This window comes from Entelurus aequoreus, linkage group LG20, assembly GCF_033978785.1.
Source record: "Entelurus aequoreus isolate RoL-2023_Sb linkage group LG20, RoL_Eaeq_v1.1, whole genome shotgun sequence".
Taxonomy (NCBI): Eukaryota; Metazoa; Chordata; class Actinopteri; order Syngnathiformes; family Syngnathidae; genus Entelurus; species Entelurus aequoreus.
This window is the reverse complement of record NC_084750.1, coordinates 13117796-13145156: the sequence shown is the minus strand read 5'-3', so window position 1 is coordinate 13145156 and position 27361 is coordinate 13117796. Positions and strand designations below refer to the sequence as shown.

The following is a 27361-nucleotide window of genomic DNA, read 5'->3' as shown; positions in this document are numbered from 1 at the left end:
AAAATTCCGTAAAATATGCATTTTCTTACAGTTTCTTACATTTACAGGTTTAGTCTGGACTCCTGATGACGTTTTGAGACATCTCCTACAACTACAGCACCAGAATTGTGCTGCTGAAGCAAGTCCGTTTTTTAGAATTTTTTGTAAGGGTCCCCCCTTACGACATTTTAGCAAAATTTTTTTTTCGTAAAATATGCATTTTCTTACAGTTTCTTACATTTACGGGTTTAGTCGGGACTCCTGATGACGTTTTGAGACATCTCCTACAACTACAGCACCAGAATTGTGCTCCTGAAGAAAGTCAGTTTTTTGGAATTTTTTTACCACATTTTAGCAAAATATTTTTTTTCGTAAAATATGCATTTCTTACATTTTCTTACATTTACGGGTTTAATCAGGGCCCCTGATGACGTTTTAAGACATCTCCTACAACTACAGCACCAGAATTGTGCTGCTGAAGCAAGTCCGTTTTTTTGAATTTTTTGTAAGGGTCCCCCCTTACGACATTTTAGCAAAAAAAAAATTCCGTAAAATATGCATTTTCTTACAGTTTCTTACATTTACAGGTTTAGTCTGGACTCCTGATGACGTTTTGAGACATCTCCTACAACTATAGCACCAGAATTGTGCTGCTGAAGCAAGTCCGTTTTTTTGAATTTTTTATAAGGGTCCCCCCTTACGACATTTTAGCAAAAAATTTTTTTCGTAAAATATGCATTTTCTTACATTTTCTTACATTTACGGGTTTAGTCGGGACTCCTGATGACGTTTTGAGACATCTCCTACAACTACAGCACCAGAATTGTGCTGCTTAAGCAAGTCCGTTTTTTTGAATTTTTTTATGACATTTTAGCAAAATATTTTTTTTCGTAAAATATGCATTTTCTTACATTTTTTTACATTTACGGGTTTAATCAGGACCCCTGGTGACGTTTTAAGACATCTCCTACAACTACAGCACCAGAATTGTGCTGCTGAAGCAAGTCCGTTTTTTTGAATTTTTTATAAGGGTCCCCCCTTACGACATTTTAGCAAAAATTTTTTTTCGTAAAATATGCATTTTCTTACATTTTCTTACATTTACGGGTTTAGTCGGGACTCCTGATGACGTTTTGAGACATCTCCTACAACTACAGCACCAGAATTGTGCTGCTTAAGCAAGTCCGTTTTTTTGAATTTTTTTATGACATTTTAGCAAAATATTTTTTTTCGTAAAATATGCATTTTCTTACATTTTCTTACATTTACGGGTTTAATCAGGACCCCTGGTGACGTTTTAAGACATCTCCTACAACTACAGCACCAGAATTGTGCTGCTGAAGCAAGTCCGTTTTTTGGAATTTTTACGACAGGGTCCCCCCTTACGAAATTTTAGCAAAAAATTTTTTTCTTAAAAAATGCATTTTCTTACACTTTCTTACATTTACGGGTTTAGTCGGGACTCCTGATGACGTTTTGAGACATCTCCTACAACTACAGCACCAGAATTGTGCTGCTGAAGCAAGTCCGTTTTTGGAATTTTTACGACATTTTAGCAAAAAATGTTTGTCTTAAAAAATGCATTTTCTTACATTTTCTTACATTTACGGGTTTAGTCGGGACTCCTGATGACGTTTTGAGACATCTCCTACAACTACAGCACCAGAATTGTGCTGCTGAAGCAAGTCCGTTTTTTGGAATTTTTTTTACGACATTTTGGAAAATATTTTTTTTCCGTGAAATATGCATTTTCTTCTAATTTCTTCCATTTTCGGGTTTAGTCGGGACTCCTGATGACGTTTTGAGACATCTCCTACAACTACAGCACCAGAATTGTGCTGCTGAAGCAAGTCCGTTTTTTGGAATTTTTACGACAGGGTCCCCCCTTACGATATTTTAGCAAAAAAAGTTTTACGTAAAATATGCATTTTCTTAAATTTTCTTACATTTACGGGTGTAGTCGGGACTCCTGATGACGCTTTGAGACATCTCCTACAACTACAGCACCAGAATTGTGCTGCTGAAGCAAGTCCGTTTTTTTGATTTTTTTTTACGACATTTTGCAAAATATTTTTTTTCCGTGAAATATGCATTTTCTTCTAATTTCTTCCATTTTCGGGTTTAGTCGGGACTCCTGATGACGTTTTGAGACATCTCCTACAACTACAGCACCAGAATTGTGCTGCTGAAGAAAGTCCGTTTTTTAGAATTTTTTGTAAGGGTCCCCCCTTACGACATTTTAGCAAAAATTTTTTTTCGTAAAATATGCATTTTCTTACAGTTTCTTACATTTACGGGTTTAGTCGGGACTCCTGATGACGTTTTGAGACATCTCCTACAACTACAGCACCAGAATTGTGCTCCTGAAGAAAGTCAGTTTTTTGGAATTTTTTTACCACATTTTAGCAAAATATTTTTTTTCGTAAAATATGCATTTCTTACATTTTCTTACATTTACGGGTTTAATCAGGGCCCCTGATGACGTTTTAAGACATCTCCTACAACTACAGCACCAGAATTGTGCTGCTGAAGCAAGTCCGTTTTTTTGAATTTTTTGTAAGGGTCCCCCCTTACGACATTTTAGCAAAAAAAAAATTCCGTAAAATATGCATTTTCTTACAGTTTCTTACATTTACAGGTTTAGTCTGGACTCCTGATGACGTTTTGAGACATCTCCTACAACTACAGCACCAGAATTGTGCTGCTGAAGCAAGTCCGTTTTTTAGAATTTTTTGTAAGGGTCCCCCCTTACGACATTTTAGCAAAAATTTTTTTTCGTAAAATATGCATTTTCTTACAGTTTCTTACATTTACGGGTTTAGTCGGGACTCCTGATGACGTTTTGAGACATCTCCTACAACTACAGCACCAGAATTGTGCTCCTGAAGAAAGTCAGTTTTTTGGAATTTTTTTACCACATTTTAGCAAAATATTTTTTTTCGTAAAATATGCATTTCTTACATTTTCTTACATTTACGGGTTTAATCAGGGCCCCTGATGACGTTTTAAGACATCTCCTACAACTACAGCACCAGAATTGTGCTGCTGAAGCAAGTCCGTTTTTTTGAATTTTTTGTAAGGGTCCCCCCTTACGACATTTTAGCAAAAAAAAAATTCCGTAAAATATGCATTTTCTTACAGTTTCTTACATTTACAGGTTTAGTCTGGACTCCTGATGACGTTTTGAGACATCTCCTACAACTATAGCACCAGAATTGTGCTGCTGAAGCAAGTCCGTTTTTTTGAATTTTTTATAAGGGTCCCCCCTTACGACATTTTAGCAAAAAATTTTTTTCGTAAAATATGCATTTTCTTACATTTTCTTACATTTACGGGTTTAGTCGGGACTCCTGATGACGTTTTGAGACATCTCCTACAACTACAGCACCAGAATTGTGCTGCTTAAGCAAGTCCGTTTTTTTGAATTTTTTTATGACATTTTAGCAAAATATTTTTTTTCGTAAAATATGCATTTTCTTACATTTTTTTACATTTACGGGTTTAATCAGGACCCCTGGTGACGTTTTAAGACATCTCCTACAACTACAGCACCAGAATTGTGCTGCTGAAGCAAGTCCGTTTTTTTGAATTTTTTATAAGGGTCCCCCCTTACGACATTTTAGCAAAAATTTTTTTTCGTAAAATATGCATTTTCTTACATTTTCTTACATTTACGGGTTTAGTCGGGACTCCTGATGACGTTTTGAGACATCTCCTACAACTACAGCACCAGAATTGTGCTGCTTAAGCAAGTCCGTTTTTTTGAATTTTTTTATGACATTTTAGCAAAATATTTTTTTTCGTAAAATATGCATTTTCTTACATTTTCTTACATTTACGGGTTTAATCAGGACCCCTGGTGACGTTTTAAGACATCTCCTACAACTACAGCACCAGAATTGTGCTGCTGAAGCAAGTCCGTTTTTTGGAATTTTTACGACAGGGTCCCCCCTTACGAAATTTTAGCAAAAAATGTTTTTCTTAAAAAATGCATTTTCTTACACTTTCTTACATTTACGGGTTTAGTCGGGACTCCTGATGACGTTTTGAGACATCTCCTACAACTACAGCACCAGAATTGTGCTGCTGAAGCAAGTCCGTTTTTGGAATTTTTACGACATTTTAGCAAAAAATGTTTGTCTTAAAAAATGCATTTTCTTACATTTTCTTACATTTACGGGTTTAGTCGGGACTCCTGATGACGCTTTGAGACATCTCCTACAACTACAGCACCAGAATTGTGCTGCTGAAGCAAGTCCGTTTTTTGGAATTTTTTTTACGACATTTTGGAAAATATTTTTTTTCCGTGAAATATGCATTTTCTTCTAATTTCTTCCATTTTCGGGTTTAGTCGGGACTCCTGATGACGTTTTGAGACATCTCCTACAACTACAGCACCAGAATTGTGCTGCTGAAGCAAGTCCGTTTTTTGGAATTTTTACGACAGGGTCCCCCCTTACGATATTTTAGCAAAAAAAGTTTTACGTAAAATATGCATTTTCTTAAATTTTCTTACATTTACGGGTGTAGTCGGGACTCCTGATGACGCTTTGAGACATCTCCTACAACTACAGCACCAGAATTGTGCTGCTGAAGCAAGTCCGTTTTTTTGATTTTTTTTTACGACATTTTGCAAAATATTTTTTTTCCGTGAAATATGCATTTTCTTCTAATTTCTTCCATTTTCGGGTTTAGTCGGGACTCCTGATGACGTTTTGAGACATCTCCTACAACTACAGCACCAGAATTGTGCTGCTGAAGCAAGTCCGTTTTTTGGAATTTTTACGACAGGGTCCCCCCTTACGACATTTTAGCAAAAAATGTTTTTCGTAAAATATGCATTTTCTTGCATTTTCTTACATTTACGGGTTTAGTCGGGACTCCTGATGACGTTTTGAGACATCTCCTACAACTACAGCACCAGAATTGTGCTGCTGAAGCAAGTCCGTTTTTTGGAATTTTTTTTACGACATTTTGGAAAATATTTTTTTTCCGTGAAATATGCATTTTCTTCTAATTTCTTCCATTTTCGGGTTTAGTCGGGACTCCTGATGACGTTTTGAGACATCTCCTAGACATGTCCGTTTTTTGGAATTTTTACGACAGGGTCCCTCCCCCCTTACGATATTTTAGCAAAAAAAGTTTTACGTAAAATATGCATTTTCTTAAATTTTCTTACATTTACGGGTTTAGTCGGGACTCCTGATGATGCTTTGAGACATCTCCTACAACTACAGCACCAGAATTGTGCTGCTTAAGCAAGTCCGTTTTTTTGAATTTTTTTATGACATTTTAGCAAAATATTTTTTTTCCTAAAATATGCATTTTCTTACATTTTCTTACATTTACGGGTTTAATCAGGGCCCCTGATGACGTTTCAAGACATCTCCTACAACTACAGCACCTGAATTGTGCTGCTGAAGCAAGTCCGTTTTTTTGAATTTTTTGTACGACATTTTAGCAAAAAAAAATTTCCGTAAAATATGCATTTTCTTACAGTTTCTTACATTTACAAGTTTAGTCTGGACTCCTGATGACGTTTTGAGACATCTCCTACAACTATAGCACCGGAATTGTGCTGCTGAAGCAAGTCCGTTTTTTTGAATTTTTTATAAGGGTCCCCCCTTACGACATTTTAGCAAAAAAAATTGTTCGTAAAATATGCATTTTCTTACATTTTCTTACATTTACGGGTTTAGTCGGGACTCCTGATGACGTTTTGAGACATCTCCTACAACTACAGCACCAGAATTGTGCTGCTGAAGCAAGTCAGTTTTTTTGAATTTTTTGTACGACATTTTAGCAAAAAAAATTTTCCGTAAAATATGCATTTTCTTACAGTTTCTTACATTTTCATGTTTAGTCGGGACTCCTGATGACGTTTTGAGACATCTCCTACAACTACAGCACCAGAATTGTGCTGCTGAAGCAAGTCCGTTTTTTTGAATTTTTTATAAGGGTCCCCCCTTACGACATTTTAGCAAAAATTTTTTTTCGTAAAATATGCATTTTCTTACGTTTTCTTACATTTACGGGTTTAGTCGGGACTCCTGATGACGTTTTGAGACATCTCCTACAACTACAGCACCAGAATTGTGCTCCTGAAGAAAGTCCATTTTTTTGAATTTTTTCACGACATTTTAGCAAAATATTTTTTTTCGTAAAATATGCATTTTCTTACATTTACGGGTTTAATCAGGACCCCTGATGACGTTTTAAGACATCTCCTACAACTACAGCACCAGAATTGTGCTGCTGAAGCAAGTCCGTTTTTTTGAATTTTTTGTAAGGGTCCCCCCTTACGACATTTTAGCAAAAAAAAAATTCCGTAAAATATGCATTTTCTTACATTTTCTTACATTTACGGGTTTAATCAGGACCCCTGATGACGTTTTAAGACATCTCCTACAACTACAGCACCAGAATTGTGCTGCTGAAGCAAGTCCGTTTTTTTGAATTTTTTTACGACATTTTAGCAAAATATTTTTTTTCGTAAAATACGCATTTTCTTACATTTACGGGTTTAGTCGGGACTCCTGATGACGTTTTGAGACATCTCCTACAACTACAGCACCAGAATTGTGCTGCTTAAGCAAGTCCGTTTTTTTGAATTTTTTTATGACATTTTAGCAAAATATTTTTTTTCGTAAAATATGCATTTTCTTACATTTTCTTACATTTACGGGTTTAATCAGGACCCCTGATGACGTTTTAAGACATCTCCTACAACTACAGCACCAGAATTGTGCGGCTGAAGCAAGTCCGTTTTTTTGAATTTTTTGTAAGGGTCCCCCCCTTACGACATTTTAGCAAAAAAAAATTTCCGTAAAATATGCATTTTCTTACAGTTTCTTACATTTACAGGTTTAGTCGGGACTCCTGATGACGTTTTGAGACATCTCCTACAACTACAGCACCAGAATTGTGCTGCTGAAGCAAGTCCGTTTTTTTGAATTTTTTATAAGGGTCCCCCCTTACGACATTTTAGCAAAAAATGTTTTCGTAAAATATGCATTTTCTTACATTTTCTTACATTTACGGGTTTAGTCGGGACTCCTGATGACGTTTTGAGACATCTCCTACAACTACAGCACCAGAATTGTGCTGCTTAAGCAAGTCCGTCTTTTTGAATTTTTTTATGACATTTTAGCAAAATATTTTTTTTTTGTAAAATATGCATTTTCTTACATTTTCTTACATTTACGGGTTTAATCAGGACTCCTGATGACGTTTTAAGACATCTCCTACAACTACAGCACCAGAATTGTGCTGCTGAAGCAAGTCCGTTTTTTGGAATTTTTTTACCACATTTTATAAAAAAATTTTTTTCGTAAAATATGCATTACTTACATTTTCTTACATTTACGGGTTTAGTCGGGACTCCTGATGACGTTTTAAGACATCTCCTACAACTACAGCACCAGAATTGTGCTGCTGAAGCAAGTCCGTTTTTTTGAATTTTTTGTAAGGGTCCCCCCTTACGACATTTTAGCAAAAATTTGTTTTCGTAAAATATGCATTTTCTTACAGTTTCTTACATTTACGGGTTTAGTCGGGACTCCTGATGACGTTTTGAGACATCTCCTACAACTACAGCACCAGAATTGTGCTGCTTAAGCAAGTCCGTTTTTTTGAATTTTTTTATGACATTTTAGCAAAATATTTTTTTTCATAAAATATGCATTTTCTTACATTTTCTTACATTTACGGGTTTAATCAGGACCCCTGATGACGTTTTGAGACATCTCCTACAACTATAGCACCAGAATTGTGCTGCTGAAGCAAGTCCGTTTTTTTGAATTTTTTATAAGGGTCCCCCTTACGACATTTTAGCAAAAAATTTTTTCCGTAAAATATGCATTTTCTTACATTTTCTTACATTTACGGGATTAGTCGGGACTCCTGTTGACGTTTTGAGACATCTCCTACAACTACAGCACCAGAATTGTGCTGCTGAAGCAAGTCCGTTTTTTTGAATTTTTTGTAAGGGTCCCCCCTTACGACATTTTAGCAAAAAAAAAATTCCGGAAAATATGCATTTTCTTACATTTTCTTACATTTACGGGTTCAATCAGGACCCCTGATGACGTTTTAAGACATCTCCTACAACTACAGCACCAGAATTGTGCTGCTGAAGCAAGTCCGTTTTTTTGAATTTTTTTACGACATTTTAGCAAAATATTTTTTTTCGTAAAATATGCATTTTCTTACATTTTCTTACATTTACGGGTTTAGTCGGGACTCCTGATGACGTTTTGAGACATCTCCTACAACTACAGCACCAGAATTGTGCTGCTTAAGCGAGTCCGTTTTTTTGAATTTTTTTATGACATTTTAGCAAAATATTTTTTTTCGTAAAATATGCATTTTCTTACATTTTCTTACATTTACGGGTTTAATCAGGGCCCCTGATGACGTTTTAAGACATCTCCTACAACTACAGCACCAGAATTGTGCTGCTGAAGCAAGTCCGTTTTTTTGAATTTTTTGTAAGGGTCCCCCCTTACGATATTTTAGCAAACATTTTTTTTCGTAAAATATGCATTTTCTTACAGTTTCTTACATTTACGGGTTTAGTCGGGACTCCTGATGACGTTTTGAGACATCTCCTACAACTATAGCACCAGAATTGTGCTCCTGAAGAAAGTCAGTTTTTTGGAATTTTTTTACCACATTTTAGCAAAATATTTATTTTCGTAAAATATGCATTACTTACATTTTCTTACATTTACGGGTTTAATCAGGGCCCCTGATGACGTTTTAAGACATCTCCTACAACTACAGCACCAGAATTGTGCTGCTGAAGCAAGTCCGTTTTTTTGAATTTTTTTACGACATTTTAGCAAAATATTTTTTTTCGTAAAATATGCATTTTCTTACATTTACGGGTTTAGTCGGGACTCCTGATGACGTTTTGAGACATCTCCTACAACTACAGCACCAGAATTGTGCTGCTGAAGCAAGTCCGTTTTTTTGAATTTTTTATAAGGGTCCCCCCTTACGACATTTTAGCAAAAATTTTTTTTCGTAAAATATGCATTTTCTTACATTTTCTTACATTTACGGGTTTAGTCGGGACTCCTGATGACGTTTTGAGACATCTCCTACAACTACAGCACCAGAATTGTGCTGCTGAAGCAAGTCCGTTTTTTTGAATTTTTTGTAAGGGTCCCCCCTTACGACATTTTAGCAAAAAAAAAATTCCGTAAAATATGCATTTTCTTACATTTTCTTACATTTACGGGTTTAATCAGGACCCCTGATGACGTTTTAAGACATCTCCTACAACTACAGCACCAGAATTGTGCTCCTGAAGCAAGTCTGTTTTTTTTAATTTTTTTACAACATTTTAGCAAAAACATTTTTTTGTAAAATATGCATTTTCTTACATTTTCTTACATTTACGGGTTCAATCAGGACCCCTGATGACGTTTTAAGACATCTCCTACAACTACAGCACCAGAATTGTGCTGCTGAAGCAAGTCCGTTTTTTGGAATTTTTTGTAAGGGTCCCCCCTTACGACATTTTAGCAAAAAAAAATTTCCGTAAAATATGCATTTTCTTACAGTTTCTTACATTTACAGGTTTAGTCGGGACTCCTGATGACGTTTTGAGACATCTCCTACAACTACAGCACCAGAATTGTGCTGCTTAAGCAAGTCCGTTTTTTTGAATTTTTTTATGACATTTTAGCAAAATATTTTTTTTTTGTAAAATATGCATTTTCTTACATTTACGGGTTTAATCAGGACCCCTGATGACGTTTTAAGACATCTCCTACAACTACAGCACCAGAATTGTGCTGCTGAAGAAAGTCCGTTTTTTTGAATTTTTTGTAAGGGTCCCCCCTTACGACATTTTAGCAAAAAAAAATTCGTAAAATATGCATTTTCTTACAGTTTCTTACATTTACGGGTTTAGTCGGGACTCCTGATGACGTTTTGAGACATCTCCTACAACTACAGCACCAGAATTGTGCTCCTGAAAAAAGTCCGTTTTTTGGAATTTTTTTACCACATTTTAGCAAAATATTTTTTTTCGTAAAATATGCATTTCTTACATTTTCTTACATTTACGGGTTTAATCAGGGCCGCTGATGACGTTTTAAGACATCTCCTACAACTACAGCACCAGAATTGTGCTGCTTAAGCAAGTCCGTTTTTTTGAATTTTTTTATGACATTTTAGCAAAATATTTTTTTTCGTAAAATATGCATTTTCTTACATTTTCTTACATTTACGGGTTTAGTCGGGACTCCTGATGACGTTTTGAGACATCTCCTACAACTACAGCACCAGAATTGTGCTGCTTAAGCAATTCCGTTTTTTTGAATTTTTTCATGACATTTTGGCAAAATATTTTTTTTCGTAAAATATGCATTTTCTTGCATTTTCTTACATTAACGGGTTTAATCAGGACCCCTGATGACGTTTTAAGACATCTCCTACAACTACAGCACCAGAATTGTGCTGCTGAAGCAAGTCCGTTTTTTTGAATTTTTTGTAAGGGTCCCCCCTTACGACATTTTAGCAAAAATTTTTTTTCGTAAAATATGCATTTTCTTACATTTTCTTACATTTACGGGTTTAGTCGGGACTCCTGATGACGTTTTGAGACATCTCCTACAACTACAGCACCAGAATTGTGCTGCTTAAGCAATTCCGTTTTTTTGAATTTTTTTATGACATTTTGGCAAAATATTTTTTTTCGTAAAATATGCATTTTCTTACATTTTCTTACATTTACGGGTTTAATCAGGACCCCTGATGACGTTTTAAGACATCTCCTACAACTACAGCACCAGAATTGTGCTGCTGAAGCAAGTCCGTTTTTTTGAATTTTTTGTAAGGGTCCCCCCTTACGACATTTTAGCAAAAAATTTTTTTCGTAAAATATGCATTTTCTTACAGTTTCTTACATTTACGGGTTTAGTCGGGACTCCTGATGACGTTTTGAGACATCTCCTACAACTATAGCACCAGAATTGTGCTCCTGAAGAAAGTCCGTTTTTTGGAATTTTTTTACCATATTTTAGCAAAATATTTTTTTTCGTAAAATATGCATTTCTTACATTTTCTTACATTTACGGGTTTAATCAGGGCCCCTGATGACGTTTTAAGACATCTCCTACAACTACAGCACCAGAATTGTGCTGCTGAAGCAAGTCCGTTTTTTTGAATTTTTTGTAAGGGTCCCCCCTTACGACATTTTAGCAAAAAAAAAATTCCGTAAAATATGCATTTTCTTACAGTTTCTTACATTTACAGGTTTAGTCTGGACTCCTGATGACGTTTTGAGACATCTCCTACAACTATAGCACCAGAATTGTGCTGCTGAAGCAAGTCCGTTTTTTTGAATTTTTTAAAAGGGTCCCCCCTTATGACATTTTAGAAAAAATTTTTTTCGTAAAATATGCATTTTCTTACATTTTCTTACATTTACGGGTTTAGTCGGGACTCCTGATGACGTTTTGAGACATCTCCTACAACTACAGCACCAGAATTGTGCTGCTTAAGCAAGTCCGTTTTTTTGAATTTTTTGTAAGGGTCCCCCCTTACGACATTTTAGCAAAAAAAAATGTCCGTAAAATATGCATTTTCTTACAGTTTCTTACATTTACAGGTTTAGTCGGGACTCCTGATGACGTTTTGAGACATCTCCTACAACTACAGCACCAGAATTGTGCTGCTGAAGCAAGTCCGTTTTTTTGAATTTTTTGTAAGGGTCCCCCCTTACGACATTTTAGCAAAAAAAAATGTCCGTAAAATATGCATTTTCTTACAGTTTCTTACATTTACAGGTTTAGTCGGGACTCCTGATGACGTTTTGAGACATCTCCTACAACTACAGCACCAGAATTGTGCTGCTGAAGCAAGTCCGTTTTTTTGAATTTTTTATAAGGGTCCCCCCTTACGACATTTTAGCAAAAATTTTTTTTCGTAAAATATGCATTTTCTTACATTTTCTTACATTTACGGGTTTAGTCGGGACTCCTGATGAGGTTTTGGGACATCTCCTACAACTACAGCACCAGAATTGTGCTGCTGAAGCAAGTCCGTTTTTTGGAATTTTTTGTAAGGGTCCCCCCTTACGACATTTTAGCAAAAAAAATGTTTCCTAAAATATGCATTTTCTTGCATTTTCTTACATTTACGGGTTCAATCAGGACCCCTGATGACGTTTTAAGACATCTCCTACAACTACAGCACCAGAATTGTGCTGCTGAAGCAAGTCCGTTTTTTTGAATTTTTTGTAAGGGTCCCCCCTTACGACATTTTAGCAAAAAAAAAATTCCGTAAAATATGCATTTTCTTACAGTTTCTTACATTTACAGGTTTAGTCGGGACTCCTGATGACGTTTTGAGACATCTCCTACAACTATAGCACCAGAATTGTGCTGCTGAAGCAAGTCCATTTTTTTGAATTTTTTATAAGGGTCCCCCCTTACGACATTTTAGCAAAAAATTTTTTTCGTAAAATATGCATTTTCTTACATTTTCTTACATTTACGGGTTTAGTCGGGACTCCTGATGACGTTTTGAGACATCTCCTACAACTACAGCACCAGAATTGTGCTGCTTAAGCAAGTCCGTTTTTTTGAATTTTTTTATGACATTTTAGCAAAATATTTTTTTTCGTAAAATATGCATTTTCTTACATTTTCTTACATTTACGGGTTTAATCAGGACCCCTGATGACGTTTTAAGACATCTCCTACAACTACAGCACCTGAATTGTGCTGCTGAAGCAAGTCCGTTTTTTTGAATTTTTTGTAAGGGTCCCCCCTTACGATATTTGATCAAAAAAAAAATTTCTTGAAATATGCATTTTCTTACATTTACGGGTTTAATCAGGACCCCTGATGACGTTTTAAGACATCTCCTACAACTACAGCACCAGAATTGTGCTGCTGAAGCAAGTCCGTTTTTTTGAATTTTTTGTAAGGGTCCCCCCTTACGACATTTTAGCAAAAAATTTTTTTCGTAAAATATGCATTTTCTTACAGTTTCTTACATTTACGGGTTTAGTCGGGACTCCTGATGACGTTTTGAGACATCTCCTACAACTATAGCACCAGAATTGTGCTCCTGAAGAAAGTCCGTTTTTTGGAATTTTTTTACCATATTTTAGCAAAATATTTTTTTTCGTAAAATATGCATTTCTTACATTTTCTTACATTTACGGGTTTAATCAGGGCCCCTGATGATGTTTTAAGACATCTCCTACAACTACAGCACCAGAATTGTGCTGCTGAAGCAAGTCCGTTTTTTTGAATTTTTTGTAAGGGTCCCCCCTTACGACATTTTAGCAAAAAAAAAATTCCGTAAAATATGCATTTTCTTACAGTTTCTTACATTTACAGGTTTAGTCTGGACTCCTGATGACGTTTTGAGACATCTCCTACAACTATAGCACCAGAATTGTGCTGCTGAAGCAAGTCCGTTTTTTTGAATTTTTTAAAAGGGTCCCCCCTTATGACATTTTAGAAAAAAATTTTTTCGTAAAATATGCATTTTCTTACATTTTCTTACATTTACGGGTTTAGTCGGGACTCCTGATGACATTTTGAGACATCTCCTACAACTACAGCACCAGAATTGTGCTGCTTAAGCAAGTCCGTTTTTTTGAATTTTTTGTAAGGGTCCCCCCTTACGACATTTTAGCAAAAAAAAATGTCCGTAAAATATGCATTTTCTTACAGTTTCTTACATTTACAGGTTTAGTCGGGACTCCTGATGACGTTTTGAGACATCTCCTACAACTACAGCACCAGAATTGTGCTGCTGAAGCAAGTCCGTTTTTTTGAATTTTTTGTAAGGGTCCCCCCTTACGACATTTTAGCAAAAAAAAATGTCCGTAAAATATGCATTTTCTTACAGTTTCTTACATTTACAGGTTTAGTCGGGACTCCTGATGACGTTTTGAGACATCTCCTACAACTACAGCACCAGAATTGTGCTGCTGAAGCAAGTCCGTTTTTTTGAATTTTTTATAAGGGTCCCCCCTTACGACATTTTAGCAAAAAAATTTTTTCGTAAAATATGCATTTTCTTACATTTTCTTACATTTACGGGTTTAGTCGGGACTCCTGATGAGGTTTTGGGACATCTCCTACAACTACAGCACCAGAATTGTGCTGCTGAAGCAAGTCCGTTTTTTGGAATTTTTTGTAAGGGTCCCCCCTTACGACATTTTAGCAAAAAAAATGTTTCCTAAAATATGCATTTTCTTGCATTTTCTTACATTTACGGGTTCAATCAGGACCCCTGATGACGTTTTAAGACATCTCCTACAACTACAGCACCAGAATTGTGCTGCTGAAGCAAGTCCGTTTTTTTGAATTTTTTGTAAGGGTCCCCCCTTACGACATTTTAGCAAAAAAAAAATTCCGTAAAATATGCATTTTCTTACAGTTTCTTACATTTACAGGTTTAGTCGGGACTCCTGATGACGTTTTGAGACATCTCCTACAACTATAGCACCAGAATTGTGCTGCTGAAGCAAGTCCATTTTTTTGAATTTTTTATAAGGGTCCCCCCTTACGACATTTTAGCAAAAAATTTTTTTTCGTAAAATATGCATTTTCTTACATTTTCTTACATTTACGGGTTTAGTCGGGACTCCTGATGACGTTTTGAGACATCTCCTACAACTACAGCACCAGAATTGTGCTGCTTAAGCAAGTCCGTTTTTTTGAATTTTTTTATGACATTTTAGCAAAATATTTTTTTTCGTAAAATATGCATTTTCTTACATTTTCTTACATTTACGGGTTTAATCAGGACCCCTGATGACGTTTTAAGACATCTCCTACAACTACAGCACCTGAATTGTGCTGCTGAAGCAAGTCCGTTTTTTTGAATTTTTTGTAAGGGTCCCCCCTTACGATATTTGATCAAAAAAAAAATTTCTTGAAATATGCATTTTCTTACATTTACGGGTTTAATCAGGACCCCTGATGACGTTTTAAGACATCTCCTACAACTACAGCACCAGAATTGTGCTGCTGAAGCAAGTCCGTTTTTTTGAATTTTTTGTAAGGGTCCCCCCTTACGACATTTTAGCAAAAAAATTTTTTCGTAAAATATGCATTTTCTTACAGTTTCTTACATTTACGGGTTTAGTCGGGACTCCTGATGACGTTTTGAGACATCTCCTACAACTATAGCACCAGAATTGTGCTCCTGAAGAAAGTCCGTTTTTTGGAATTTTTTTACCATATTTTAGCAAAATATTTTTTTTCGTAAAATATGCATTTCTTACATTTTCTTACATTTACGGGTTTAATCAGGGCCCCTGATGACGTTTTAAGACATCTCCTACAACTACAGCACCAGAATTGTGCTGCTGAAGCAAGTCCGTTTTTTTGAATTTTTTGTAAGGGTCCCCCCTTACGACATTTTAGCAAAAAAAAAATTCCGTAAAATATGCATTTTCTTACAGTTTCTTACATTTACAGGTTTAGTCTGGACTCCTGATGACGTTTTGAGACATCTCCTACAACTATAGCACCAGAATTGTGCTGCTGAAGCAAGTCCGTTTTTTTGAATTTTTTAAAAGGGTCCCCCCTTATGACATTTTAGAAAAATTTTTTTTCGTAAAATATGCATTTTCTTACATTTTCTTACATTTACGGGTTTAGTCGGGACTCCTGATGACGTTTTGAGACATCTCCTACAACTACAGCACCAGAATTGTGCTGCTTAAGCAAGTCCGTTTTTTTGAATTTTTTGTAAGGGTCCCCCCTTACGACATTTTAGCAAAAAAAAATGTCCGTAAAATATGCATTTTCTTACAGTTTCTTACATTTACAGGTTTAGTCGGGACTCCTGATGACGTTTTGAGACATCTCCTACAACTACAGCACCAGAATTGTGCTGCTGAAGCAAGTCCGTTTTTTTGAATTTTTTGTAAGGGTCCCCCCTTACGACATTTTAGCAAAAAAAAATGTCCGTAAAATATGCATTTTCTTACAGTTTCTTACATTTACAGGTTTAGTCGGGACTCCTGATGACGTTTTGAGACATCTCCTACAACTACAGCACCAGAATTGTGCTGCTGAAGCAAGTCCGTTTTTTTGAATTTTTTATAAGGGTCCCCCCTTACGACATTTTAGCAAAAATTTTTTTTCGTAAAATATGCATTTTCTTACATTTTCTTACATTTACGGGTTTAGTCGGGACTCCTGATGAGGTTTTGGGACATCTCCTACAACTACAGCACCAGAATTGTGCTGCTGAAGCAAGTCCGTTTTTTGGAATTTTTTGTAAGGGTCCCCCCTTACGACATTTTAGCAAAAAAAATGTTTCCTAAAATATGCATTTTCTTGCATTTTCTTACATTTACGGGTTCAATCAGGACCCCTGATGACGTTTTAAGACATCTCCTACAACTACAGCACCAGAATTGTGCTGCTGAAGCAAGTCCGTTTTTTTGAATTTTTTGTAAGGGTCCCCCCTTACGACATTTTAGCAAAAACATTTTTTCGTAAAAAATGCATTTTCTTACATTTTCTTACATTTACGGGTTTAGTAGGGACTCCTGATGACGTTTTGAGACATCTCCTACAACTACAGCACCAGAATTGTGCTGCTGAAGCAAGTCCGTTTTTTTGAATTTTTTGTAAGGGTCCCCCCTTACGACATTTTAGCAAAAATTTTTTTTCGTAAAATATGCATTTTCTTACAGTTTCTTACATTTACGGGTTTAGTCGGGACTCCTGATGACGTTTTGAGACATCTCCTACAACTATAGCACCAGAATTGTGCTCCTGAAGAAAGTCAGTTTTTTGGAATTTTTTCACCACATTTTAGCAAAATATTTTTTTTCGTAAAATATGCATTTTCTTACATTTTCTTACATTTGCGGGTTTAATCAGGACCCCTGATGACGTTTTGAGACATCTCCTACAACTACAGCACCAGAATTGTGCTGCTGAAGCAAGTCCGTTTTTTTGAATTTTTTATAAGGGTCCCCCCTTACGACATTTTAGCAAAAAATTTTTTTCGTAAAATATGCATTTTCTTACATTTTATTACATTTACGGGTTTAGTCGGGACTCCTGATGACGTTTTGAGACATCTCCTACAACTACAGCACCAGAATTGTGCTGATTAAGCAATTCCGTTTTTTTGAATTTTTTCATGACATTTTGGCAAAATATTTTTTTTCGTAAAATATGCATTTTCTTACATTTTCTTACATTTGCGGGTTTAATCAGGACCCCTGATGACGTTTTAAGACATCTCCTACAACTACAGCACCAGAATTGTGCTGCTGAAGCAAGTCCGTTTTTTTGAATTTTTTGTAAGGGTCCCCCCTTACGACATTTTAGCAAAAAAATTTTTTCGTAAAATATGCATTTTCTTACAGTTTCTTACATTTACGGGTTTAGTCGGGACTCCTGATGACGTTTTGAGACATCTCCTACAACTATAGCACCAGAATTGTGCTCCTGAAGAAAGTCCGTTTTTTGGAATTTTTTTACCACATTTTAGCAAAATATTTTTTTTCGTAAAATATGCATTTCTTACATTTTCTTACATTTACGGGTTTAATCAGGGCCCCTGATGACGTTTTAAGACATCTCCTACAACTACAGCACCAGAATTGTGCTGCTGAAGCAAGTCCGTTTTTTTGAATTTTTTGTAAGGGTCCCCCTTACGACATTTTAGCAAAAAAAAAAATCCGTAAAATATGCATTTTCTTACAGTTTCTTACATTTACAGGTTTAGTCTGGACTCCTGATGACGTTTTGAGACATCTCCTACAACTATAGCACCAGAATTGTGCTGCTGAAGCAAGTCCGTTTTTTTGAATTTTTTATAAGGGTCCCCCCTTACGACATATAGCAAAAAAATTTTTTCGTAAAATATGCATTTTCTTACATTTTCTTACATTTACGGGTTTAGTCGGGACTCCTGATGACGTTTTGAGACATCTCCTACAACTACAGCACCAGAATTGTGCTGCTTAAGCAAGTCCGTTTTTTTGAATTTTTTGTAAGGGTCTCCCCTTACGACATTTGATCAAAAAAAATGTTTCTTGAAATATGCATTTTCTTACATTTACGGGTTTAATCAGGACCCCTGATGACGTTTTAAGACATCTCCTACAACTACAGCACCAGAATTTTGCTGCTGAAGCAAGTCCGTTTTTTTGAATTTTTTGTTAGGGTCCCCCCTTACGACATTTTAGCAAAAATTTTTTTTCGTGAAATATGCATTTTCTTACAGTTTCTTACATTTACGGGTTTAGTCGGGACTCCTGATGACGTTTTGAGACATCTCCTACAACTATAGCACCAGAATTGTGCTCCTGAAGAAAGTCAGTTTTTTGAAATTTTTTTACCACATTTTAGCAAAATATTTTTTTTCGTAAAATATGCATTTCTTACATTTTCTTGCATTTACGGGTTTAATCAGGGCCCCTGATGACGTTTTAAGACATCTCCTACAACTACAGCACCAGAATTGTGCTGCTGAAGCAAGTCCGTTTTTTAGAATTTTTTGTAAGGGTCCCCCCTTACGACATTTTAGCAAAAATTTTTTTTCGTAAAATATGCATTTTCTTACAGTTTGTTACATTTACGGGTTTAGTCGGGACTCCTGATGACGTTTTGAGACATCTCCTACAACTATAGCACCAGAATTGTGCTCCTGAAGAAAGTCCGTTTTTTGGAATTTTTTTACCACATTTTAGCAAAATATTTTTTTTCGTAAAATATGCATTTCTTACATTTTCTTACATTTACGGGTTTAATCAGGGCCCCTGATGACGTTTTAAGACATCTCCTACAACTACAGCACCAGAATTGTGCTGCTGAAGCAAGTCCGTTTTTTTGAATTTTTTGTACGACATTTTAGCAAAAAAAAATGTCCGTAAAATATGCATTTTCTTACAGTTTCTTACATTTACAGGTTTAGTCTGGACTCCTGATGACGTTTTGAGACATCTCCTACAACTATAGCACCAGAATTGTGCTGCTGAAGCAAGTCCGTTTTTTTGAATTTTTTACGACATTTTAGCAAAAAAATTTTTTCGTAAAATATGCATTTTCTTACATTTACGGGTTTAGTCGGGACTCCTGATGACGTTTTGAGACATCTCCTACAACTACAGCACCAGAATTGTGCTGCTTAAGCAAGTCCGTTTTTTTGAATTTTTTTATGACATTTTAGCAAAATATTTTTTTTCGTAAAATATGCATTTTCTTACATTTTCTTACATTTACGGGTTCAATCGGGACCCCTGATGACGTTTTAAGACATCTCCTACAACTACAGCACCAGAATTGTGCTGCTGAAGCAAGTCCGTTTTTTTGAATTTTTTGTAAGGGTCCCCCCTTACGACATTTTAGCAAAAAATTTTTTTCGAAAAATATGCATTTTCTTACATTTTCTTACATTTACGGGTTTAGTCGGGACTCCTGATGACGTTTTAAGACATCTCCTATGACTACAGCACCAGAATTGTGCTGCTGAAGCAAGTCGGTTTTTTTGAATTTTTTGTAAGGGTCCCCCCTTACGACATTTTAGCAAAAAAATGTTTTCGTAAAATATGCATTTTCTTACATTTACGGGTTTAGTCGGGACTCCTGATGATGTTTTGAGACATCTCCTACAACTATAGCACCAGAATTGTGCTCCTGAAGAAAGTCGGTTTTTTTTAATTTTTTTACGACATTTAAGCAAAATATTTTTTTTCGTAAAATATGCATTTCTCACATTTTCTTACATTTACATGGATGGCAAGATGGCGGCGCATGGGTATGCTGCGGCTATGCTAACGCTCTTGGGAGTGTAGAGCGATTTGGCAAAAAACACCCGTCATTTCTGTCAATTTCATGGCTGGCTCAAAGCGTGAACACTCTGTGATCACATACGACCGACAGACAATTCTGGATGTGGATGGATCGGGTCGTTATAGACTGAAAGATGCATGTACGGTGGACCTCCTCGCTAGCATGGGAATACTTCGTGGGCTACATCGAGCGGCCTTTGTAGCAGCGGAGTCAAGTGCTAGCGGTGACCGCCAATGGAGACGACGTAAGCGGTGCGAGCGGAAGCAGAAGCGGGGATGCCGAGCTGGGCTAACAACAAAGAGAAAAGCTAACCAAAGAAGCGTGGAGTCTCCGGGTAAGAAGCCATCTAAACTAGAACTAGCCGGCGTCAGGCTGGATAATCCCTGCACACATAGCAATTCTCTTAGAATAAAACACAACTCACATGTTTTTTCTTTTGTGACCGTGTCAGAGGCAGACATACATTGTACTGAGGTAGCTAACTATGATGCGTTCAGTTTATCGCAACATCAAGCAAACAATCTGAATATCCCCGTCGTATCAATTCCTAGATATGGCCGAAACTATTTAAAGTGCAATACGCATAATAAACGCAACATTATTAATATTGCTACTTCGGATAATTTCAACAAACAATCCTCAAAACAGCCCACTACCTATAATATGGGCTTTTTAAACATAAGATCATTATCTTCCAAAACGTTATTAGTTAATGAAGTCATTAGAGACAACAAACTTGACGTCGTTGGTCTCGCCGAGACCTGGCTCAAACCAGACGATTTTTTTGCGCTAAATGAGGCATCTCCTCCTAACTATACCAATACACATGTTGCCCGACCTCTTAAAAGGGGAGGGGGTGTCGCACTAATATACAATGAAAACTATAATCTTACACCTAACCTAAATAATAAATATAACTCGTTTGAGGTGCTCACTTTGAGGTTTGTCACACCGCTGCCTCTCCACCTGGCTGTTATCTACCGCCCCCCTGGGCCCTATTCGCACTTCATCAGTGAATTCTCAGAGTTTGTTGCTGATCTAGTGACGCACGCCGACAATATAATCATAATGGGGGACTTTAATATCCATATGAATACCCCATCGGACCCTCCATGTGTGGCGCTCCAGACTATAATTGATAGCTGTGGTCTTACACAAATAATAAATGAACCCACGCATCGCAACGGTAATACGATAGATCTAGTGCTTGTCAGGGGTGTCACCACCTCTAAAGTTACGATACTCCCGTACACTAAAGTAATGTCCGATCATTACCTTATAAAATTCGAAGTTCTGACTCATTGTCAACAAACTAATAATAATAATAATAACTACTATAGCAGCCGCAACATTAATGCTGCCACAACGACGACTCTTACTGACCTACTGCCTTCGGTAATGGCACCATTCCCAAATTATGTGGGCTCTATTGATAACCTCACTAACAACTTTAATGACGCCCTGCGCGACACCATTGATATTGTAGCACCGCTAAAGCTAAAAAGGGCCCCTAAAAGGCGTACCCCATGGTTTACAGAAGAAACTAAAGCCCAGAAATTATCATGTAGAAAGCTGGAACGCAAATGGCGTGCGACTAAACTTGAGGTTTTCCATCAAGCATGGTGTGATAGTTTAATAACTTATAAACGCATGCTTACCTCAGCTAAAGCTAAATATTACTCAAATCTCATCCACCTCAACAAAAATGATCCTAAATTTCTGTTTAGTACAGTAGCATCGCTAACCCAACAAGGGACTCCTCCCAGTAGCTCCACCCACTCGGCAGATGACTTTAAGAATTTCTTTAATAAGAAAATTGAAGTCATTAGAAAAGAGATTAAAGACAATGCATCCCAGCTACAACTGGGTTCTATTAACACAGATACGACTGTATATACGACGGATACCGCCCTCCAAAATAGTTTCTCTCTCTTTGATGAAATAACATTGGAGGAATTGTCAAAATGTGTAAGTGGGATAAAACAAACAACATGTTTACTTGACCCAATTCCTGGGAAACTTATCAAGGAGCTTTTTGTATTATTAGGTCCATCAGTGTTAAATATTATAAACTTATCACTTTCCTCTGGCACTGTTCCCCTAGCATTCAAAAAAGCGGTTATTCATCCTCTGCTCAAAAGACCTAACCTCGATCCTGACCTCATGGTAAACTACCGGCCGGTGTCCCACCTTCCGTTTATTTCCAAAATTCTCGAAAAAATTGTTGCACAGCAGCTAAATGAACACTTAGTGACTAACAATCTCTGTGAACCTTTTCAATCCGGTTTCAGGGCAAATCACTCTACGGAGACAGCCCTCGCAAAAATGACTAATGATCTATTGCTAACGATGGATTCTGATGCGTCATCTATGTTGCTGCTTCTTGATCTTAGCGCCGCTTTCGATACCGTCGATCATAATATTTTATTAGAGCGTATCAAAACGCGTATTGGTATGTCAGGCTTAGCCTTGTCTTGGTTTAACTCTTATCTTACTGACAGGATGCAGTGCGTCTCCCATAACAATGTGACCTCGGACTATGTCAAGGTAACGTGCGGAGTTCCCCAGGGTTCGGTTCTTGGCCCTGCACTCTTTAGTATTTACATGCTGCCGCTAGGTGACATCATACGCAAGTACGGTGTTAGCTTTCACTGTTATGCTGATGACACCCAACTCTACATGCCCCTAAAGCTGACCAACACGCCGGACTGTAGTCAGCTGGAGGCGTGTCTTAATGAAATTAAACAATGGATGTCCGCTAACTTTTTGCAACTCAACGCTAAGAAAACGGAAATGCTGATTATCGGTCCTGCTAGACACCAACATCTACTTAATAATACCACCTTAACATTTGACAACCAAACAATTACACAAGGCGACTCGGTAAAGAATCTGGGTATTATCTGCGACCCAACTCTCTCGTTTGAGTCACACATTAAGAGTGTTACTAAAACGGCCTTCTTTCATCTCCGTAATATCGCTAAAATTCGTTCCATCTTGTCCACTAGCGACGCTGAGATCATTATTCATGCGTTCGTTACGTCTCGTCTCGATTACTGTAACGTATTATTTTCGGGCCTCCCTATGTCTAGCATTAAAAGATTACAGTTGGTACAAAATGCGGCTGCTAGACATTTGACAAAAACAAGAAAGTTTGATCATATTACGCCAATACTGGCTCACCTGCACTGGCTTCCTGTGCACTTAAGATGCGACTGTATATATCGGTATCGGTTGATATCGGAATCGGTAATTAAGAGTTGGAAAAAATCGGAATATCGGATATCGGCAAAAAAGTACTCACTCGTTCTCCAGGAGGGTCATGCACACCACCTCCTTCACCCCGGGGTTGTTGGCCTTGTCGCAGGAACACTTCTGCAGGCTCCACGTGGCCACGCGCACCACGCACTTCCTGTGCCGCAGCACGGCCGCCGTCTGCGCGCTCGCTCGCACGGGAACGACCTGGGCGGGTCCGCCGGGCGGGAGGCCCGCAGTGTCGCTCTTCAGGCTGAGGGAAGTGGGGCCAGGGTGCAACCGGGTCGTGTGCGGGGGTCTTCCGTTGGTGTCGGTGAAGGAGGGCACCAGCGACACCTGCAGAGGGTGGCTGATGTGCTTCACCCTCAGCAGGTCCTCCGTGCTTCTGAAGGGGCGATCCCGGACTATACTGCGTGCTATTTCCTCTGTGATACCAGGAACGCTCATGAGCTGAGCAGGTGTGGCCGTGTTCACGTCCAGCCCGCCGCCCGGCTGCTGACCCCGGTCTTTCCGCGGGGAAGACGGCGAGTGCCGAGACCAACTCCCTCTGTCCCAAACGCAGATTTCGACTTTGACGGCCTCCAGCTTGGCGGCGCCGACTCCGCTCACCAGTGCCAGGTCCTCCACCTTTTTAAAGCCGCCGATGCAGTCCCGGTACTGCACGATGCTGCGGGCCACGGTGCGGTCCACGCCGGGGAGAGTCATGAGCTCCTCCTCGCTGGCGGCGTTGATGTTGAGACGCTCCTGCCTCACCAGGACGCTTCCGAAGTTGCACGCCGCGCTCAGCTTGCGTCTTTTGCCGCTGACGTTGCCGGGGTCTCTGGGGATGGAGCGGTGGCAACCCAGGCTGCCGCCCATGACTCGGGCCGGTCTCGGGCCAAGGACAACGGACTGACGGAAAAAACAACACAGCATAAATATGCGTCACGAAATACCAACACTGATATCATTTTATAAATAATAGTATCAATACCAACACCATTATCATTACATCAATATTAGTATCAATACCATTATCATGATATTATTATTAGTATCAACATCAATACAAATATCATTACAACCATATTAGTATTGATATTAATATTATTATAATTGTATTAATATTAGTATCAATACCATTATAATCATATTAATATTAGTATCAATACCATTATCATGATATTAATATTAGTATCAATACTATTATCATTATATTAATATAAGTATCAATATCAATACCATTATCATGAAATTATTATTAGTATCAACATCAATACAAATATCATTATAACCATATTAGTATTAAAATGCACAATTTTTAGGTGTAAAAATATAAAATTAGCTAAAAAGCTAGCGTAAAATTTTAGCATGCTAATATGCGAGAAGCTGGCATACTTTCAAAATGGCGCCAACCATTAAAATTCATTATTTTTAGTTTTAAGCATAAAAAATTTGCAAATAAAGCGTTAACATGCTAACGTTAGCATGATAAATGCGGCAGCCCTAATAAGAAATAACAAATAAATGGGAAATTTTGATAGGCCTGCTACGTCCCCAAATGGCGCCAAGTACCCAAATTAATGATTTTTAGGTTTTCACATAAGAAAATGCAAAAAAAACAAGCATACAACGTTAGCATTCTAACATTAGCATGTGAGCATAGTTTAAATTAGTGTACTTGTAAGGTGGCGCCAAGTAATAAAATGCACTATTTTTAGGGTGTAAACATACAAAATTAGCTAAAAAGCTAGTGTAAAATTTTAGAATGCTAACATTATCGTGCTAATACGCGAGATGCTGGCATACTTTCATAATGGCGCCAAGCATTAAAATTCATTATTTTTAGGTTTAAACATAAAAAATTTGCAAATAAAGCTAACGTTAGCATGATAAATATGGCAGCCCTAATAAGAAATAAATGGGAAATTTTGATAGGCCTGCTACGTCCCTTAATGGCGCTAAGTACCCAAATAAATGAATTTTAGGTTTTCACATAAAAAAATGTAAAAAAAAAAAACAAGATAACAACGTTAGCATTCTAACATTAGCATGTGAGCATAGTTTAAATTAGTGTACTTGTAAGGTGGCGCCAAGTAATAAAATGCACTATTTTTAGGGTGTAAACATACAAAATTAGCTAAAAAGCTAGTGTAAAATTTTAGCATGCTAACATTATCGTGCTAATATACTTTCAAAATGCCGCCAAACATTAAAATGAATTATTTTTAGGTTTAAACATAAAAAATTTGCAAATAAAGCGTTAACATGTTAAAGTTAGCATGAAAAATATGGCAGCCCTAATAAAAATAATAAATAAAGATTTAAAAATTCCTGCGGAAATTTTGATGGGCCTGCTACGTCCCTAGATGGCACCAAGTATCCAAAATAATGATTTTTAGGTTTTTACATTAAAAAATAGCTAAAAACAAGCATAAAACTATAGCATTCTAACATTAGCATGAGAGCATAGTTTTAATTAGTGTACTTGTAAGGTGGTGCCAAGTAATAAAATGCACTATTTTTAGGTGTAAACAAACAAAATTAGCTAAAAAGCTAGCGTAAAATTTTAGCATGCAAACATTATCAAGCTAATATGCGAGAAGCTGGCATACTTTCAAAATGGCGGCAAGCATTAAAATTAATTATTTTTAGGTTTAAACATAAAAAATTAGCAAATAAAGACTTAACATGCTAACATTAGCATGATAAATGTGGCAGCCCTAATAAAAATAATAAATAAATGGGAAATTATGATAGGCCTGCTACGTCCCTAAATGGCGCCAAGTACCCAAATTAATGATTTTTAGGTTTTCACATAAAAAATTGCAAAAAAACGAGCATAAAACGTTAGCATTCTAACATTAGCATGTGAGCATAGGTTAAATTAGTGTACTTCTAAGGTGGCGCCAAGTATTAAAAAACACTATTTTTAGGTGTAAATACACAAAATTAGCTAAAAAAAAGCTAGCATAAAACATTAGCATGCTAACATTATCGTGCTAACATGAGCGAAACTGGCATTCTTTTCAAAATTCACGATTTTTATGTTTAAACTTGCAAGATTAGCAAATAAAGCGTTAACACGCTAACGTTAGCGTGATCACACGAGAGAATCTAGAAAAAAAAATGCTAGCATGGTAACATTCTCACAACATTAGCATCTATTCACTACATGTGCCCGTAATTAATACAAATGACCAATTATCTACCACTCAAAAATAATCCGCCGACAAACTAACTACTCGCTTCTTATCATATCTCGGACGTTTCTTGATAGTTTTATCAAAATCCGAAGTGGCTGGGGAGAGGGTAGTCTGGGCTTCTCTGCTTAGGCTGCTGCCCCCGCGACCTGACCTCGGATGGAACTTCTTGAGCTATGTTTCTTGCTAACTAACTAACTAACTAACTAAGAGGCAAACCCCAGCAATGAATAAGTGATACCAACAGATGTCGATACACCCCAGCAATGAATAAGTGATACCAACAGGTATCGATACCGGTTGATATTGGTGATCATCAAATTGCAAACATAATCATACCAATTAGTTGTCTGTCAGGGTCACAGTGCGGCGTTAAAAGGATTAAAATCTGGATTAAAAAAATCTCCTTAATAAACTCAAAATATATCTTGATCCTACCAAGCAGCAGACAGCTCGGGTCCCAGTGCGTCTTATATATGGATTCAAAACTGGATACAAATGTCATAAATTCTTCTTTGCAGGTGATGAGGGTATTTGAGCTGTTAAAATGATTAAAAGCCGGATAGAGATATCCTTAATAAATTCTCCTTTGCCGGAGATAAGAGTCCAAGTGTGGCGTTTTAAAGAAAATAAGCAGGATAAACAAACTTTGATCCTGACATGTTAGCTTAATGTCACGCTGCTACCTTTGCTCTCACGCGCTGCCGGAAAACACCACGACCGCTTTTCAAAATAAAGCCCAACAGAACAAACGAACCGTTCCCAAGATAAGTTTTGAATTATTATGTCAATCACAGAGAGGTTACGTTAGAAGATGAATGTGGATCTGTCGTTTGCACATTGTATCTACAAGGCAGATAGTACATTTTAAAATCCAGTACGGTCTTATTTTGAAAACACATAGTTTTGCTGTGTGTGGTTGCAATGTACGCGCTTTGTGTCACAGCGGTATGTCAACAACAGAGTGAATTATTAGCTGTGTATTCGATCATCTTCATTTAATCGCATTTGTTGAGAAATACATTTTAGTGTGCTTATTTACTCAACACTTGAAGGCATGTAGTATCTGTGCAGGTAGTTTGTATGTAGCAGTGGTGTCCAAAGTCTGGCACAGGGGTCAATTTTTGTCTTTTATTGGCC

At 37.1% G+C, this 27361-nt stretch overlaps 1 protein-coding gene across 2 annotated transcripts in view; it reads right to left on the bottom strand.

The window, feature by feature from the left end:
- LOC133635585 (endonuclease/exonuclease/phosphatase family domain-containing protein 1-like) overlaps positions 1 to 26916 on the bottom strand; it is a 55636-nt gene extending 28720 nt beyond the window's left edge. Inside the window, exons 1-2 of one of the 2 annotated variants that reach the window (XM_062028807.1) lie at positions 26660 to 26916; positions 23089 to 23930 (exon numbers count right to left, since the gene is read on the bottom strand). In XM_062028807.1, coding sequence (XP_061884791.1) covers positions 23089 to 23897 — 809 coding nt within the window. In that variant the 5' untranslated portion in view covers positions 23898 to 23930; positions 26660 to 26916. The other variant, XM_062028809.1, reaches the window with a different exon arrangement.
- Positions 26917 to 27361: the final 445 nt, after the last annotated feature.